Raw genomic sequence first — 19,813 nt, 5'->3', positions numbered from 1 at the left:
CATTCACATCATGTGATGGGAAACAGTGGAGAAACTTATATCTTCAGGCAAACATGTGTTTAAATCTTGGTTCCACCACTTTTTGTGTCATGGTTTTAGACAAGTTATTTAATTTTTCTAACCCTCAACTTTTACATCTGTAAAATAATACATCTCTTTCTGGCTGTTAAGATTGGTTAGAAAATGCTTTCTTATAATTAATTCTTGTCAGAGTGGGCAGGATGATTTTCCTAAAATGTGTATTTAAGCCTGTCACTCTCCAATGATTTCTCAGTTCCTTACCTGCCTGGGCAGTATTATCACATGACCCAGGTCCTGCATACCTCTTTAATCTCCTGTACCACTCTCACCTCACCTCTGCGCTGCAAGCAGTCCAGCCTCCTTCCTGCCCTGTGAACATACCAACCCCACACACACTTTAGATAATTTGTATGTACTGTTTCCTCTGTTAGGAATGTTTCACCATCTGGTTCATATGGCAGCTTATCATTTCATGACTCAGCCCAAATGATACCTTCAGAGGGGTCTTCCCTGCCTGCCTCAACCACCAGTAAATATTACATTACTCTTTGTTTTAAAATAACACTTATCAGAAGTTGAAATTGTCTTGATTATTGTTTATATATTGATAGTCTAGTTTAGGAAACTTTTCTCTCTTATTGTTCAGAATTTAGTATTGTTCCTAGCAGTTTATAAGCCTGTAGTAAATATTGCTGAATAAGGAGATAATTTAATTTTTCTTACCAGAATTATGAGTCCAATATTGAAAATTTGGGGAAAAGATGCTATAAGTAAGCAATGTCTTCAACCCAGACAATATATAATTATTCTGATACATGTTAGTGAGTTATTTATTTAATATTAAAAATATGTGTTGATTTAAAAAGAAAACAAACCACACAATGGTAATTTCCGCCTACAGATATCACTCTGGAATTTGAACAAGTACAGAAAAAGTCATATGACAATTATTTTTTGTATTTAGGCTAGGCTGAAGTAATTGCAATTAGATCAAGAGCTGTGCACTGTCTATGGAAGCATTGTGTATGTATAGACAGTGAAGAATTGCACCTTGCCCAAAGAGAGGTCTTTGCCCTCCACTTCTGAGAGGTAATATGTTATACCCCGTAAAAGTGTATTTGTGTTGGGTGGGGCTAGCTACACTGGATCTGTGTGTGAGGCCACAAACACCTGACAAACTCAGGGTGGAGCTGGTGTGCCAGAAAGACTAACTTTGGAATTTAAGGTAGAAGGTCACTTTAGGTCATTTGGTATCATGCAGTCTAGAGGATGAGATCAACCATATAGGCTGTCACTCAATCAATAATGAGCATACAATAAAGTTCCAATAAAGTCTCTGCACACAGAAGTTTGGGTGAACTTTTCTGTTGACAATAATCTGTGTTTTGTCATGTATCAATGTTAGGAAAGTCATATATCACATGTACAAAGGAAACTTTGTATTTGGGGTCCTCCCAGACTCTGCATTTCTTCCTTTGGCTGATTTTTGACCTGTACCCTTTTCCTGTAATAAATCATAGTTGTGAATGTAGCTTTCAATGGATTATAAGTTTTTCCAGTGAATTATTGCACTGGAGGGTGTTTTTGCGGACACCTCAAACTTGCTGTTAGCATGAAAAGTAAGAGCAGTTTGGGGGATTGTGCCCTTGAACTTTCAAGTTTGGCTAATTCTGAGTGCTATACTGTCATGGGAAAAAAAGCTCATAGTTGTCCGAAATTTTAATATTTTAGATTTGGACATAATTATGGAGAACAACGATTCTTATATTGCATTTTGGGGAAGGACACCAGTCAGGTTGTGATTCACCTCAGTTCATCGAGATGGTTTTGTGTCTAGGTAAAGATTATCAACCTCAGTCTTTTGGATTTCCCACTAAACTGTGTTATTTAATACAAGATTATATTATTGGATAGATTTGATTTCTATTTGAGACATAAAATTATGACAGTTTAAATTTATAAATCAGTAAAATATTGATTAATTCCCTAATATCTCATATATAAAGACCAGTTTAGAATAAAATCTTAGGCTTAATTATAGGAAAACCTATTATGCCTAAATAATACCTAGTTTTCTCTAGAGCCATTATCTTCATCTAGAAAGTATCAATTTAATTTGTGATTAACAGTGTTGGTTGTCACTGGTTTAACAAGCTTATGCAGTATGTTTTCTTTTGCTAATTCCAACTCAATGTGTATTAGAATAGGAAAGTGATGGGAGACATATAATTTTCAGTCATAAACAACGAAAATGATGAAAAATAAACATTTCCAGTGAGGCTAAAATGACAGCTTTAAAAAATTATCAGATTTCAAATTAGTGTAGGGCTAGCAAGAGTCCTTAAATATTCCTTTGTATTACATGAATGCTTTTTCTGAATAACATATTTTTCTTAAAATGTTTAATAATTTTTAAAAATTGACATTCTACAAAGGACACTAAGTTCTTCTCCAAAATAGTTTAGCAGTAAAACATCTCATTTCCAGATAATTAAATGAGATGATATTGTTACAGGGTGCAGCCAAGAGAGGGGACCCCAAATAGGCATTTGAAATGGGGTCCAGAACTCAAGGTGTCCAGGAGATTTTTGGATGTCCTCACTCCCACTCCCCAGGTGTGGGTTGGGGGAAGGGACAAATGGAGCAGGGCCATTGAGAGCTGTTTCTCATAGCAACAGCCTTGCAGCTAACCTCTGGTGTGGTCATTTAACATATCTATAGCCTTTGGCTGGTCGCTTAGATATGTTAAATAGCTGTGGCCATGCTCAGAGCCAAGGGAATGGAAGTAACTTCCCCACCAAGATGTAACTGGGGGGCAGGTCCCCTGAGTTACAGCACCTGTGTGGGAGCTCGGAGATGATTGGCTCCAGGACTTGGGGCCACACCTGCCCAGACTCATGATGGCAGTCCAGTAAAGCTGGAAGGATATGAGTTCTGGCATGTGAAGCCGAGTGTGGGAGGAGTCAGAAATGGGGCTGCAGAGGAAGATTGGCGCGGGGATTTAAACCGAGATGCAGCAGCCATTAGAGAGAGAACCACACAGCTTTAGCAGAGTGAAGACTCCCGCGGCCCTGAAGGAGAGAACCACGTGGCTTTGGCAAAGTGGGGACTCCCATGGCCCTGGGAGAGAGGACCATGTGCCTTTGCCGGAGTGGGGACCCCCACAGCTTCAGAAGGGGGAACCACCACCTGGTTTTAGCAGAGATCCTGATGACTCAGCTGAGGGTGCGGGGAACCCAGGGAGGTCTCCCAGTCGAGATGGAGTACTAACTGGGAATAACTGGGGGCTGCCTGAGCCATGGACTTCTATTTCCTTTCTTGAGATACGGTACTCTGGACTGGGCAAAGGGGGAAGGAAGGAAGTACTGTGTCTGTTTGTGGGTCTTTTAAGGGACTTTGGGATTTTGGTGAAGACATTTGGTCACTACTTTAAGTCTATATAGCATTAAATAAACATTTCCTTTCCTTTTCACGAATCTCTGGCATTGAGAGACGTCTTTCCTCAGGCGGCGGACATAACGGACCCGGGGGCTTCTTTCAATAATAGTATATCGTCCCAGGCCCCCCTTGTTTGTTCTGTAACAATATTATCCTATTATACATAAAATATTATGAGGTAAATGAGATCTTTTCCATATTCTATAATGATAGAGACTCAAAGTGTAAGAACTCTGTGTAGAATCAACACAAAATGTGAGACAGCCATATAGGTTGTTCTGGACTTCTCTAGTAGGATGTACAATGAATAGTCCAAATAATTGTCTGGGCCAATGTACTCTGCTTAGTGTGAGTACAGTTAATGGTCTTATGTTTCACAACTACCAGCACATATTGCATACAAAGAGTTTTTTAGAGAAAGGTTTTTAAACATTCTTTACATCAAGGAGTGCTTTCAACACCTGTTGTAAGTTGTAAAAAATGCCTGTGATATGATAAAGTGTGAATATGTACTTAATTTTTTCACTTTAGGTATTTGGAACAGAGGGTAGACTCAGTGCAATGAAAGAAATGTAAATGGAATTTTCAGAAAACAATTAGTGAGTTGGTTATAAAAAAAGTTTGCAGGAAGCAATTTTGGAGAGGTATAAAGAGACAATGTTGTGGCATTTTGAATAACGAGAGAGAGTATTTATCCTGTACACATACCATTGACATTTTGTGTGTATTGAGACGAGAGAATGTGTACAAATGAATACTTTAATGAGAGTAATCTCAGAGTAGTGTGTAGAAAGAATCCTAAGTGAAAATTGACGAATTGGAATGATTCTTGGCAAAATGTTGACAGGGACACCAATTAGGAGAAAATGAAATATCCTTTATAACTGTGGAATGCTCACTTACCATAGTACACAAAGAGGAATGAAGGCTAGTAATAATGATCTCTCTCAAATCTCTCATGTTTATCAAAGTCTTTATTTGTGTTGCTTTTGACAATGACACACCGAAGTTGTCAGGTTCAGGGTGAAGGAAATGGTGTCTGTGACATTGGTTCTACTGTGTCATGAAAATAGAATGCAAAAGACTTCACTTTTTTTTCCATGTTTGAAATGATGACAAGAGAAAAAAACATGCATTTTTAAACTAACAGCAATCATTAAATTTAACTTTGAATAATGAAGTTTGTTAATTATTTTTATATATTTACAATTCCTAGTTTTCTACTTTTATTACTTAAAAACAGAAATTAATTTTAATAAATTCCCTTATGTAGTTTACTATGGAAATGTTCAGAGTTTAATTTTTAATTTTCTATGAACCCACATATTAGTTTAAAATCCATGTAAAATCTATGGTTTTATGAATTTATATAAATGTTAACTTTTCCTATAAGGTGAAGGAATGTATCATGTTATTTCAGCTTTGATGTTTTGGTCCTGCGCTACTTGGAATAACCATAGGATTATTTACTTTTTATTAATATAAAGGGAAGAATTATCAGTTTGGTATAGCTTGATCAATGCCATTTCCTAAATATTTAACAAATACAAAAATATACAACAATCAAAACAAAATATTGTTTCATGCACATATTTGTAATAGCAGTATTTTTCCTTTTTATTTTTAAATTGTTATTGTATATTTTTCTATTACCATTTAGTTCCCTAGTTCCCTTATACTCACTTGCCCCCAGCGATGACCACACAGTTGTCCGTGTCCATGAGTCCTTTTTCCTTTTTGATCCCTCCACCCGCTAACCTCCCCACCCCACCAGCTGTCAACCTGCTCTCCATCTATGAGCCTGTCCCCATTTTCCTTGTTAGTTCGGTTTCTTCATTAGATTCCACATCTGAGTGAAATTATAAGGTGTTTAAGACCACTATTCACTTTGCAAAAGGTATGTTTTTGGAAGCTTTATGAGTGAGGATGGATTAAGAATTAAGACATTTTTGAAAATATTCATTAACCATGTATTTTGAACTATACAAACCTGTAAGGTAAATCAGTAACTAGCAAAGATCCAACCATGTTTGAAAATATTTGTGGCTGCTGTGTTGAATGGTAAAGGTAACTATCATGATGATTAAGTATGCTTTCTTTACTCAACCAGGAATCAAAACCAAATAACTATCCTTAGAGACCTAATTATAAAATATTGTCATGTTAATTTCTTTTTCCAAATAATAACAGGGAAATCACTCCATTTTAAATACACGCATACATTAGTGTTTTATCCTCTCTTTTCCACTAGAGGTATAGGTGTGTACACCTCAACTCGTAAATTGTACGAGTGTGTGCCCAGCCTGTTCCAATGCCTGTTGTTGAGGATGGGTGTACTTGTCACTTTTTTGTCTGTGATTTTTTATAATTCTTGTAATTTATCTTTCCAGGATAATGTGAATTATTGAAAGATACTTACCAAGTTATTTGATTTTATCTTTTCATCCCACGTAAAAAGCAAGTATAGTTAATTGTAAGGTAAATCTCAGAATGTATTTTTAAACTCACATAGAGAAATTTGACTGAAGGTCTTCTACAATGATTATATCATACATTTTCAATAATAAAATAATATTCTCCTTTTAGTCAATCTGTGGAAACTCCTATGATCAGACTAGCGAAGAAGGAAATGCACAGCAGAGCAACACCTGACTGTAATGTAGAATAACTAGAAGAAGAAAGCAGATTAGATTGACTATCCTTTATTAATTTGAATGATTTCCTCTTCACTTGTAGACAAAATAATGATCAGAACACTTTTATTACTTCATTAAACATTACATAAACAACTATTGAGGTCCAGACCAGGATGCCATAGCTTGCTTGTGGATATTTTAACTTTGTTCAGAAAGTCCTTTAGCAAAAATGTAACATTTATAATACCATAAGTAAAAATACACTCCTTTGAAGGGATTCTTTCTTCTTAAGCAATACACATGAGACATATATAGTAACATGTCTCAGCTTCCTTTATATTTAGCAGAATTGTAATTATTATTTTTATTGCAATAAAAAGACAAATACAGCTAATGGGTTATGTTAGAATGGGACTTACAGAATAGTTACATATTAATGGAGTGACCAGAGCTTGTTTATTCAACCTTGTGGTGTCATAAATTCAATTTTATTATTTCAGCAAATAGCAACCAGGCTCTGGAAAATTGATTCACACTAACTAAACACATGAGACTGACTTTTAAATGATAATACCCATTTTTTAATTTATAAAAAAGGTTGGAATTTCTTTACTAGAATACAGTTATCTGAGGAATCTATTAGGAAAGAAAATGTGGCCTGTTAGGTTCATTGATACCCCTAGAGCTTAGCAAATTAATTTCTTTGTTACTTAATAACTATTTAGTTTATTGTAAATGCCTTGAAGTCACTTAGGAGTTTATATGAGTAATCAGTATTGTGGACAGATCTTTAAATGTGTGCTTAGAGAATAACTTAGTAATAATTATGCTTGATTATTAAATGATAAATGGTTCTCAAAATGTTCACCTACAGCCTGTATACCAGTAAATTGGAATATATATTCAATTTTAATGGTATTTAAACATTTGAAATTTTATATAACCTAATTCTTCTCAATGTTTTATTAAAATACCAAATCTAAAATATCATTTTATGTTAAGTTCTTTAGCCAGTTTTAGAGAAGAAAATTATACATATTATAGTGATCCCAAAGCAAATCAACATACGTTCCCTAAAACTGGTTACAAATGAGCTCATACTAGTGGTTTACATTTCTTGTCTTTTTCCTTCTTACACTTTGCTGATTTGGAAATCTTTATATTTCCCTGAGATTTCAGAAATACTTGACTCTATTTTTTATGCTTCTCTAGGGTTTAGTAACCGTACAAAACTTAAGTTATCTCTTAAATTTGAACGTTCTGTTTTGTTAACTGGACAATTTTTTGTCCAGTCTTTAGAATTCCCTGTACATTCAGAGATTATTTAACTCAAGATACTGGCCATCGGGTTTGACTTTAGTTTCAAGTACACTTTTCCTGTTATTTTTGATTTTTTAAGTTCAACCCCAGCTTTTAATTTTATGCTATTTAATTTTATATTAGTCCTCCCCCACAAAGACATTTGCATAAGTTCCAATTGCTTGTTACATTCCATATTCCTGTATTATGATATATATGCCTGGTACATTAATGTTATTAAAAACTCAGGGACTTTTATTATGATGTCTTTATTACAGAGAGATATTAAGTTTTTATCTACCAGGAAATGAGAGACTATTTATGCTTAGTTACCACTTCCAGATATTTTGCTAATTTATTAAATATCTGAAACACACAGTATGCCCACAAATACTGGATAGGATCAGTAGTGTTAATTAAATGCTGAACTCCTCTCCTACGTGATTATTATGTGTTACCATTAGGTACCATTAGTGATCAGTCTTTTCTGTTACTGATACAGAACTACTGTATTTGATGCTGTTACTTTTCCTACAAGTCTTTCCTAATACAGATAGAAATATGTGCCTTCATATTATAAATGTACATATTATTATTAGAAGAACCCCACATACTAAGTACTTATTAAGAGCAATAGAAATTAAAGATAGTCTACCGTTTTGATTTTTGTGTGTATAAGTGCCTATTTATATCCTTCATATTACCTTTTCTATTTTAGTATTATGTACTCTTAGCCTTTGACAGACTGAGATTGTTTCCTTTAGCCATGGGAGTTTATATTTTTTGATATTCATAATGTCAGAAATTAGCCAGAGAGAAGCCATTTAGATTACTTTTCTTAGTCTTTCAAAATGACCTCTGGCTTTTTATTTTAGATGAACTTTGTTTTCTGGTAAAAAAAAAAAAATGTACCAGAGATATTCTTTTTGTCTTTTCATAATAACTGAGTCTGTTTTTAAAATTTTTTTATTTTATTGGTAGGCATTGGGCAATAATACTTTGTTTGCCCATAAGTGCTAGTAGAGGGCAGGAATATTATTGCTGCTATTAGTCTCTTTTAAGGAGATCTGGAAAACATATGTCTTTTCAGGTTTATAAGTTCACATTGATTTTTCTTCTGTAACATATCATGTTGCTTCATCTACTTTTCTTTTATTATGAGTTTTCACCAGCTTCAAAGGCTCTTTCCACAGTATAAGAAGGTTGCTTAGTAAGCAAGTTATCAAAGCGAGGCAGTTTAGAATGAGTAGTTTTCAAATTAGTTTATCTAGACCAATAGTAAATGGACCCCTGTTAGTCTAAATGTCAAGGGTCACCTACAAAATAAGAATAAAATTGGAAGAGTGGAATGAGTTCTCCAAATTTAAGTTCTTCACTTTGTTGGTGTTATTTTTCTTAAATGTTGGAAAAGCAGTGGCAGGGTTTAAGCATTTTGAACTGTGGGAGGATGAATTAACTGTCAAAATTCAAAAGAAGGTTGAGCAATCCAACCTTGAAAATATTGTATATTTCTCTGGATTTTAGCAACTGCTGGAATCATGAACCAGATGACTTCTTTTCATTTTTCATTTTTCAAATAGACTTTCAATGGTGTTAGCCATGCAATGAAATTCAAGGTCCCTGTGATAACAGCATTTTGCATGTTGCAATGTCCATCACAAAACAAACAACAATAAAAAACACCTTTTTCTCATTTCAATGAAAGGACTTTGGTCAGCAAGTTTGGTTAACATGCCCATTTTGGACTATCCACAAATAAACTACATCCAAATGGGATTTGACTCATGTAAAAACCTGGTGCCTTTTCTATGTCTAGATGGATTAGGTGGGGTGGTTCTGAATAAAAGGAAGAAATACTGTGCAAACCACAGAATCTTACAGTGAGAAAGATGTCTGTTTTGGGCACAATAGCAGCAAAAAACAAAAACAAAAACAAAAACAAAAACAAAACAGTGATAGGCATATGCCAGAAACTCATTTATTTTCTTTTTCCTTTGTTTAAACCTTCCTTACTTTCTAAATGTTGTTGGTTGTTTTAATTTGCTGGGGCTGCCAGAACAAATACTACAAACTGTGTGGCTTAACCAGCAGAAATTAATTTTCTTACAGTTCTGGAAGCTAGAAGAACAAGATTGAAGTGTAGGTGATTTGGTTTCTCCTGAAGCCTCTCTCTTGGGCTTGCAGGTAGCTGCCTTTTGCTGTGTCCTCAAATCGTCATCCCTCTGTGATGTCTGTGTCCTAATACCCTCTTCTTATAAGAGCATGCAATATTGAATTAGGGGACCTGATTCAACTGGAATTTATTCAGAAAGCTTCATACATTACTATCTTTAAACACAGTCACATTCTAATGTACTAGGTGATTAGTTCTTCCATATATACATTTTGGTTGGAAACGATGAAGACCATAATGTTGGTCATTGAAATTTAACATCCAAGTATAAAGTTACTTAGAACCAATTGAAGCTAGATCATATTATACTTTCATTATAAAACAGTATTTTTAACCATTGTATTCTCTTTTTTCAAAATTATTGCTCAAATACAGTTGTCTGCTTCCCCCCAGTACTCCCCCCACCCCAGCCATCCCCATGTCCCTCCCTTGCTTCCACCCCACCTTTGTTTTGTCCATGTGTCCTTTAAAGTTGTTCCTGAAAACTCTTAACCAATGTATTCTTGACTATCAGGTTAAGATTTCCCATTTGGAAAATGCTTAATAAATACTAAACATAGTATTTTTACAAAATTTCCCTTCTTCAAACTCTGCCTTTTCCCCATCTAACTTCAGTTATATTTTTTTTGTTGTTTCAAATTACTTTTTTGCATATTGAGGATGGTTGCCTATCTTTTGATGCCTATATCTTATAACATCTTTTCGATGCTATATAAATAAGCAACTTACTCTCAGGGAGCTACCCCTGCCACAGCATGTGTGTGTGTGTACACATCCATATCATAATATATAGATTATTATATTTATATTATATGACCAGTCCAGAATATATCCAGCCATGTAGCATGAAAAATAGAGCCATTTATTGAAGAAGATATAAAATATAAGAAACATTGTACATAGGACAATGACATCTCGATCCCCTTCAAATAGGACCTCGGGACCTCACACGGTTCTCCCAGTCACCATCAGCTGCCCCATTGTATTTTCCTGAATCTCATAGAAGGTCTCAAATCTCTTTCCTTTCAAAGGGGATTTTAGTTTTGGGAAAATCCAGAAGTCATAGGGCACCAAATCTGGGCTTAGGTGGGCTGAGTCACCTGGATGATTTTGATGTTTAGCCAAAAACTCTGTATGAGACATGATGCATGAGTGGGCACATTGTCATGATGAAGCTGCCAATCACTAGTTGCCCATAGCTGCGGCCTTCTGAATATCTGAATAATTTCCACAGAGGAATGTTCAAGCTTTATGCAAAATCTGATGCAGATTTATTTTCTGTGCAGTCATTTTGAATGTGATGGTCACACAGTACATATGCCCACTCAACTGCATCTATTGCCCTCACTGACTAGTACAGTGAAATCGTCATGTTCAGGCATGCACATTCCAGTCCACTCTCCTTGGCTGCCTAGTTACATCAATGTCATGCAAACCAGTTTCATTAACAATAGTTGGTGTGATTGGACTTTTTCCAGATAGAGCATAATATGGATATGGATATGGATATGGATATGGATATGGATATATGTGTGTATCTTTTTAATTTTTTTTTCTTTTATTGATTCCAGAGAGAGGAGAAGGTAGGGAGAAAAAGAGGCAGAGAAACATTGATGTGAGAGAGAAACAGCAATGGGCTGCTTCTTGCCTTAACCCTGTCTGGGGAATCAAACTTGCAACCCAGTCATGTGTCCCTGATGGGGAATTGAACCCGTGATCTTTTGGTTTGTGGAAAGATGCCCACCCACTGAGCCACATGGGCCAGGGTTCTGACACAGTGTACTTTTCCAATAAATAGTTGATTTTATATATAGTTTAAATTATGAGTTACTTTGGAACTAGTACAGATGCAATACAATACAATGCAGAACAATGTAACACAATACAAAATATTTTCTTGTAACTTTCATTTGCAGAAAGAAACACTTAGATTTGATTGTATTTATCACTTTTGAAACTGTTGTGCTGTATTCATGAATAACGCATTTCTAAAATTTAATAATGTTTAATTCTATTTTTTTAAGATTTTATTTATTTATTTTTAGGGAGGGAAGGGAGGGAGAAAGAGAGAGAGAGAAACATCAATGTGTGGTTGCTGGGGGACGTGGCCTGCAACTCAGGCATGTGCCCTGACTAGGAATCGAACGAACCTGTGATGCTTTGGTTTGCAGCCCACGTTCAACCCACTGAGCTACACCAACCAGGGTTTTAATTCTATTTTTTTTTACAGTGAGAATAGTTTATGTATGAGAGTGTCCTTTTTTATTAAGAGTCTTTTAATTTTTTTAAGATTATTTATTTATTTTTAGGGAGGGAGAGAGAAAGAGAGGGAGAGAAACATCAATACGTGGTTGCGTCTTGTGTGCCCCCTATTGGAGACCTGGCCCTGCAACCCAGGCACATGCCCTGACTGGGAATCATACTAGTGACCCTTTGGTTCTCAGGCTGCTTCTCAATTCACTGAGCCATGCCAGTCAGTGCCTATAGTGTCCCTACTTTTAACTCCAAGAACTAAGGTGTTCAGTGTCCATTTGACAATATTATTAGGATTTTCCTAATAAATATTTACTTCTTTAAATGTGAATTATGGTAACATTCACATCAGTGGAGAAAGTGATTTGTAGATGTGGCATCATTTAGTATTTAGATTCTTCTTCCTGTCCTTTTTGTACTGTTTTATTTTCACCCTTAGTCCCTAAATGTAAATTCTTGCTTTTCTTAATGTTTACTATCTGTCTGTACACACAAATATAAAACTCATTTCTTTATTCCTCACTCAAGAATTCCTACCTCTGCAAGGAGTTATTTATCTTCGACCTCTCAATGTAACCTTTTAGTTTACTTTGCTGTTTGTCCTCTTAAAAAGAAAGAATATCTAGCTTTGATGTTTGTGACCTCATGAATATCAATAGTTAACTTTTAATCTAAATTGATATTTATTTCTTTTATTCATTCCTTCTAATCTAAACAAGTGATTGGATAGTGATATCAGAATCCCCACTTCCAGATATGGTCTAAAATAATGTCTCACAGTTGGCACTGTACAAAATTTGAGAAATAATTTATTAAATGTGTCACAAGAATGCTACAAAGATTTGAAAGATAAATGTTAGATAAATATTAGAAAACTTTCAGTTCACAGACTTCTATACATTTGACAGCCTTTATATCATTTTTGTGCATTTCAGTAAGTAAAATCTCGTCTTTTCTCATGTTTGTTAAAGAAGTTTTGATTAAGACTTTCCTGTTTTCTAATATTTTTATAGCTGCTTACATATATATTTCTGTTAATTATACATGGCTTTTAAAAAGCTAACATGCAGCCCTGGCTGATGTGACTCAGTGGATTGAGTGCCATCCTATGAACCAAAGGGTCATTGGTTTGGTTCCCACTCAGGGCACATGCCTTGGCTGCTGGCCAGGTCTACAGTAGGGGTGCAGGAGAGGAACCACACATTGATGTTTCTCTCCCTCTTTTCCTCCCCATTTCCTCTCTCTAAAAATAAATAAATGCAACCTTTAAAAAAGCTAACATGCAAATAATTATAACAATTAAGACTTTTTGTGATAATTCTTACAATTTTTATTGGGCTGATAATCCTAAAGATAGTGAAAAAATTTCTGGATATCAGTTAAAACTTTTCACTTCTAATTTGATTTCTTTTTTGCTTCATGGCATCTGCATGTGAATATTTTCTCAGCTTTTCAGTGTTCTGTTTTGTTCCCTAACTACTGATTTTGCTTTTTCTTCAGGATGTTTTAAATAATTTGGGATCATGTGAACTGGATGAAGATGATCTAATGCTTGATCTAGAATTATTAGAGGAGCAGAATCTTCATCCTTCTGGTAAGTATTGAATAAATGCACAATATTCTACGACTCTGATCCTAGTCATTTAGCTTTCATGGATAAGCTTTAGGCTGTGCTGAGGCTTTTCAGTCCCCAGTTTGTATTTGTGCAAGGAACTTGCTGGGCACCATGGACTTGTGATTCTGGTTATCTTAAAATCTATTATGGAAATATAAATCCTGTTAGAAGATCATTATAAATTTTAAAAGAAAACCTGTAAAACAAAAGTTATTTTAAAGAAGGAAATCCTAATTAAACACTAAATGGAATAGTTAATATATTTGGAATAAAATAATAATTAAACTTTTAATTTTTAATTTACTTTATATAACCAAATGGAAGGTTTGTGGATTCAGATTTGCTGTTTTAAATCTTAGTGATTTTAATAACTACTTAACAACAGGGTTTCTGTTGATGTCATAAAGTTGACCTCAAAATTAATAATTACCAATAGCAACCACAAATATATACTCATACACACACCTAGAATTGTAGTATGAGATAAATTCTTGCTCAATGAATTAATAGGGAAGTCCATTATATTTTTAATGGCTTAAATTTATATTAAAGCATAAAATATCATGTCTCCATATTCCAAATTACTTTCTTTGAAGCTGTTATGGGAATGAATTATTTATTTAAATTTAGATATTTGTCCACAAAGACAACCTTTAATTTAATTTTTTATTATAAATAACCCCTTTAAGATAGTCATTTTCAAGTCCAAGCAGAAATAAAATTAAATTGGAGATAAGAAATGTGAGGTGCTATTCTATACATTTGAGAAAATCAATCTCTTGAATTTTAGTGTTCATATTTTTACATGTTAGGATTTATATATATTTTCCAGTTCTAATATTTTGTGATTTTTTTTCATTCAGTATTGTTACACTTTAATAATATATTAACAATTCTCAAAAGTAATAACAGCGTTTATATTTTTATACTTTATTTTAGGTTCTATCAACAAGAAGCTACTTCCATTTTTTCAGTTGCTTACAAACAGAATAACCATATCTAGAGATAGTTTTCCTTCAGTTGATTTGAAAGATATATATTTTTTAAATATAGATTTTCCTCATTTTTAGGCAATACCTTATGTGATTTTGTCATTCATGTTTATCATAAAGGAGTTACACATGGTGAGAATGTGCACCATATGGAAGGAATTTTATCACTCTCAAGCAAAACTGTACAAGCATTTATCTTTCGATCCAGCTATCCAACTTTTAGACATTTAATCCAAAGTCAGTGGGACTATGTAAGATAGTATATGAGAATAAGTATTCATTGCAAAATATTTATAATAACAAAATATTGGAAACACCTTAAATGTATTTTCAACAGGACACTTGTTGAACATGCAGTGGCATAGTAGGAGGAATAACAGCCATCACGAGGAGTAACCAACCTGATTTGTTGTAGCATGATTGTTAGGATGTATTCTTGCTGGAGAATTTTGCAATGATAGATTAAACTGGCAATACTGAACCCACTATTCAATCTTAATACCAGTAAAAGTGTAACAACTAGATACTTTGTCCCTCTGAATGCCTAGAGAAGTACACAGCCCCGCCACTGCTGCCCATGAGCACTTAAGTCTACTCTAGTCTCTTGATTATGATTTTTAAAAGATTTTATTTATTTATTTTTAGAGAGGGAAGGGAGGGAGATAGAGAGAGAGAAACATCAATGTGCGGGGGGTGGGGAGGTTATGACCTGCAACCCAGGCATGTACCCTGGCTGGGAATCAAACCTGCGACACTTTGGTTCACAGCCCACGCTCAATCCACTGAGGTACACCAGCTAGGGTTCTTGATTATGATTTTATAGGAAATGTTGGAATGAGAGGAGGGGGAGTGTTAAATGGTATGATGGGATTACCAACAACAAAAATTAGTAAAATTTAATCTTTTCCCTAATAGAAAATCAAATACCTTTAATTAAGAAGTTCATTTTAACAGATAAAACTTGACAACTTCTAACTTAAAAATTTCCTTGCATTTTTCAAAGTGTATGTATTGGATACTGTCCATATTTAGTGATGTTACCGGCAAAGAGGCTTATAAAGGCCAATACAGAATGCATAATACAGGTACAGTACTACTTGTACTATGAGCAACATCACTAAAATATAACAACCAGCCAAGTAAAATATCAAAATACCAAAAAACAAAAGAGAAAAAACTAGTTTGACTTGTGTGGCTCAAAGTCATAGAGATGCTCATATACTTACACAGTTGAATGTGTATCTGTTTATTTTATCATGTTGTTTCATTTTGCACTTATGACTGTACCCGCCTTGGTAAAAATGACTGTTTATTATGTTAGCCATAATGATTCTGGAGATCTTTAATATGTTGTTATCCATTCTTGCTATCTGTATTTTCATCTTAAAGACAATTGGAAATTTACAGTAGGTTTTTAAAAATTTGTTTTTTAACAAATGCAGTGGACAATTTGAATAAAGTTCCTAGGGATCCTTTGACTATATAAATATTCCTATGGAGTCCTAAGTTAACATAGTTCTTTTATAAGTAGAGAGATAGTACAAACAATAGTACAAATTAAATATCTGTTTTATAGTGCAGTAAGTAGATATTTTTTTAGTGAAAGTAAGAAAATGACAGTTTCGGAGAAAGGAAGGCATATGAATTCAAAGTGAATTCCACAAGGAGCTTTGCCTTGAGGAGAAAAAATATAAAAGCAACTATTTTAAATAATTTACTCATCCTGGCATTATCTGGTTTTTATCTTTGTAAATTCTAATCTAAAAGCTAAGCTTTAGATTAAAAAGCCTATGGATGAGGCTTCCAGATATTTTTATTATATTTTATTTAATTAATGCTTAAATTACTCTTCTAGATAATATACTTTATGAATAATTATTATGCTTCATGTTTCAAATTCACAATTATAAATTCCTTAATACCAGACACTTCATTTCTCTTGTAGTAAAGCATTATATTTATTGTTTCTCTATTTAAATGAATTATTCATAATGCATATATGACCAAACAATTATTTTAATTAAAAATATAAGATACTATCATTTATACCTTGATAAATTAAAAAATATGTTAGTGGTATTATTTACCCTACCCAGTATTTTATATCTCTCTTCAGTCTCTTAATCATATTGTTATGGCATTGCTTTTGCTACAAATGAGTCATGGAAGATGCTAGCAGTGATGTTGGTTAGATATACCTCAACAGTGTTTTTTTGGGAAAAAAAGTACTAATGAAATTTAATATGCCTAAGACTCAAATAAGTGACCTGAAGTATTTCTTTATAGTGAAATAGATATTATAAAGTATACAATCTGGCAAAGGGAAAATACCAGCAATATGTTTTTGCTCAATTTTTGAATGTAATTTTGTATTATTTTGTTCAGGTTTTTCTTTCTATTTATTGAAACATCTTGATAAATAGTCATTTGAGTAAAATAGAGTAACAATAAAAGAAGGATATGAAAAATAAGATGAATTCACAGGTAAGGCTGGCAAACAAAATGTGTATTAGTATTACCGCAATGAGTGGGAAATGTTGCTTGGAGTGTTCTAGTATGTGTGAAGAAGGAAGAAAAACTGGTTACATGATTAAAATTATATACTATCAGTCAGTTAACCAAAAATGCATTTGTAAAATAAGTAAATTCTTTTTACTAAGAGCTGAAAGAGATTTTGTTCACTTGTCTTTATGGTGTATAAATAATTTGCTGTCAAGACAGTTTCTTCAGCAGCTACTTTCAGTACAAGCTAGTAGCACCATGCTCAGTGGAAGCGGTTCTAAATGGTGGCACATCAGGGTAGCCAGGCTTGGAGCTTTATGAGATTTGCCTGTCCAAAAATAAAACCTAGTTCCTTTTCCATAGTTCCTATTCCTCAGATAATTTTAATACTGAGAATCAAGTACATGTTGTAAAGCATTTTGCTCAGACATAAGGTAAATTCCATAAAGCCTAATAGAATGTCTAATGTTCAGCACTGTTACTTCCTAATGAGTCTTCCAAAACAAACTTTTTGAAAAATGTAACCCTTGTGTAACTGAATAACATTTTTATGAATAGATGTTATCAAAATGCCAGTTAAATAGCAAACAGTACATACTATTCCATAAAGGAATAAGAATAAAAATTGTAGTTCCTCATTTCTTTCCTTGGCTTCCGTGTTAATCCAGGGCAGGGGCTGTGTGTAAGCGTTAGCAATTAGTAGCTGGAAATCTAAGTTGAGGAGAAGGAAAACTAAGTGCCTGTAATGAATTAAGGTCTTTTCTTCAACTTTTTCAAGTTAATCCTCATAATTACTCTCAGAAAGGAAGTTTCATCTTAAAGATCCATTCAAATTAAAGAAACTAGAGATTAATATCAAAAGTGAGTAGCCACTTTAATGGCAGACACATACATCCAAGGTAGAATTCCAGCTTTGTCAAAGTGGCTTTGGGCAAGTGACCCAGTGTTTCTTTGCCTGCTGCCCCCTTGTGCAAAATGACAACAATAATATCTATCTTAAAATATCACCCTACCTAAATGGGTGACATTTTTGTATGTAAAGTGCCTTTCACAGTTGACTAGAATAAAATAGAAGCTCAGAACAAGTTGGTTACTTTTCTTGAAATTTTAGTTTAAATTCCTTGTCAAAGAGTTTGTCCTATCATTAGTTATTTTCCACAGCCCTTAATTTCTTAATGATTCATCATTATTATATATTATTTTAAAATATGATTTCTGATTTGAACTTTTATTATCTAAATTCTTTATAATATTGTAGGCACTTAAGTGTTTTGTTAGTACTTACTAATCAAAAATTAGGGCCCTGGACAGGTAGCTCCATTAGTTAGATACAGTGTCATCTAGGTAAGCCAAGGTTGCAGGTTCAATCTCTGGTCAGGGCACATACAAGAAGCAACCAGTGAATGCATAAATAAATGAAAAAACAAATTAATGTCTGTCTTTCTCTCTCTCTATTAGATCTATCAATAAAAGATGATGATATTTTGCTTGTAGCAGATGCTACATTTATTTGTGTTAAAAACAATGCATTGAATGCAAGAAAACATTTTTCCATATATTAGTCATATGTCCAAATTACTAGAACATATTTAAAATTGAGATTTCTCAATGAAAGAATAAATCTTATGTTAAATATTTTAAAACTTATTAACTCACATTTTTAATATCCAGAGTGAAAGCAGGCTTTTAATTTGTATTAAATTTGATCTTAATTTGCAGGTGAGTTACTCAATTGAAAATAAATTTTAGATATTATTATTTGATAAAAAGACCATAATGGTCATTTAGATGAAAGAATGAAGGAATTTTATATTGTTTTTGCTATTTTAGACATTATATCTAAAAAAGAAGACCTAGGACAGGAACTCTTGATATATGTCCAGATGCGAATGGGGAGGCAGTGGCCCAATGATATCAATTAGAAATTTATTAGGTAGTTGCTTTATTATTTTGAGTTTGATGAACAAGCAATATCAAATTCTGCAGTGAGTTAGGAACTCCTCCTGTGTCTATTAATTAAGGATATAATTTTGTTATTAATTTTTAATAGATAATAGCAGAGCAGAGATCAAACCCTAGTGGCTTTGCTAATGTCAATGGTAATGTGCAAATTACAACATTCACACAGGGAAAATTATAAAAAATAAACTATAGGTTTTTACAAGCTTTGGTATGCCTGCACCAGAAAAAGTGTGTAAGTGTCTTCAATCTGAATGTATAAAGTTAAGAAACATATGACACTTAATTTCGGGAGTATGGTATAGAGCTATAAATCTGGAGTTTGGACAAATCAAAGCCAAAAACCAGGTTATGCATGGGAAAATTATTTAATTTCTTTTAGTTTCCCTATCTGCATCTGAAAATGGGAGCAACATGCCCTGGCTGGTATAGGTCAGTGGACTGAGCACTGGCCTTTGAACCAAAGGGTTACTGGTTCTATTCCCAGTCAGGGCACATGCCTGTGTTGTGGGCCAGGTCTACAGTAGAGGGTGCATGAGAGGCAACAACACATTGATCTTTCTCTCCCTTTCTTTCTCCCTCGCTTCCTCTCTGTCTAAAAATAAATAAATAAAATCTTTAGAAAAACGTTAAAAAATGAAAATGGGAATAACAAAAGTATCTACCCTATAAATTTATTCTGAGGGATAATAAGTTCAAAAGGCCCAGTAGAAAGCTCTATCTCATGCCTGGCATATAATATTTTTTAAATAACTATAGCTAATTCAACTTTCCATAATATGCATGATAAAATACTTTGTACCTGAGGATTAATAGGAATCCAGTCTTGCAGATTTTGATTTTTTTCCAGTCTCTATTAATAGAATATCTCAACATTTTCAAGTATAGTATTTCTCAAATTTTAACTATAGAATGCCATAACACA

The 19,813-nt window shown here is 33.8% G+C and overlaps 1 protein-coding gene across 3 annotated transcripts in view; it reads left to right on the top strand.

Moving 5' to 3' along the window:
• The window catches only part of CCSER1 (coiled-coil serine rich protein 1), a 1,267,039-nt gene that overhangs the window by 228,187 nt on the left and 1,019,039 nt on the right, over positions 1-19,813 (top strand). For all 3 annotated transcript variants that reach the window (XM_028507411.2, XM_036026429.1, XM_036026432.1), the window contains exon 4: positions 13,321-13,414. In XM_028507411.2, coding sequence (XP_028363212.1) covers positions 13,321-13,414 — 94 coding nt within the window. The remainder of the gene's footprint in view (positions 1-13,320; positions 13,415-19,813) is intronic.

The sequence above is a fragment of the Phyllostomus discolor genome, chromosome 1 (assembly GCF_004126475.2).
Source record: "Phyllostomus discolor isolate MPI-MPIP mPhyDis1 chromosome 1, mPhyDis1.pri.v3, whole genome shotgun sequence".
Classification (NCBI taxonomy): domain Eukaryota; kingdom Metazoa; phylum Chordata; class Mammalia; order Chiroptera; family Phyllostomidae; genus Phyllostomus; species Phyllostomus discolor.
The sequence above is the reverse complement of the archived record's forward strand: the minus strand, read 5'-3'. Positions and strand labels throughout refer to the sequence as shown.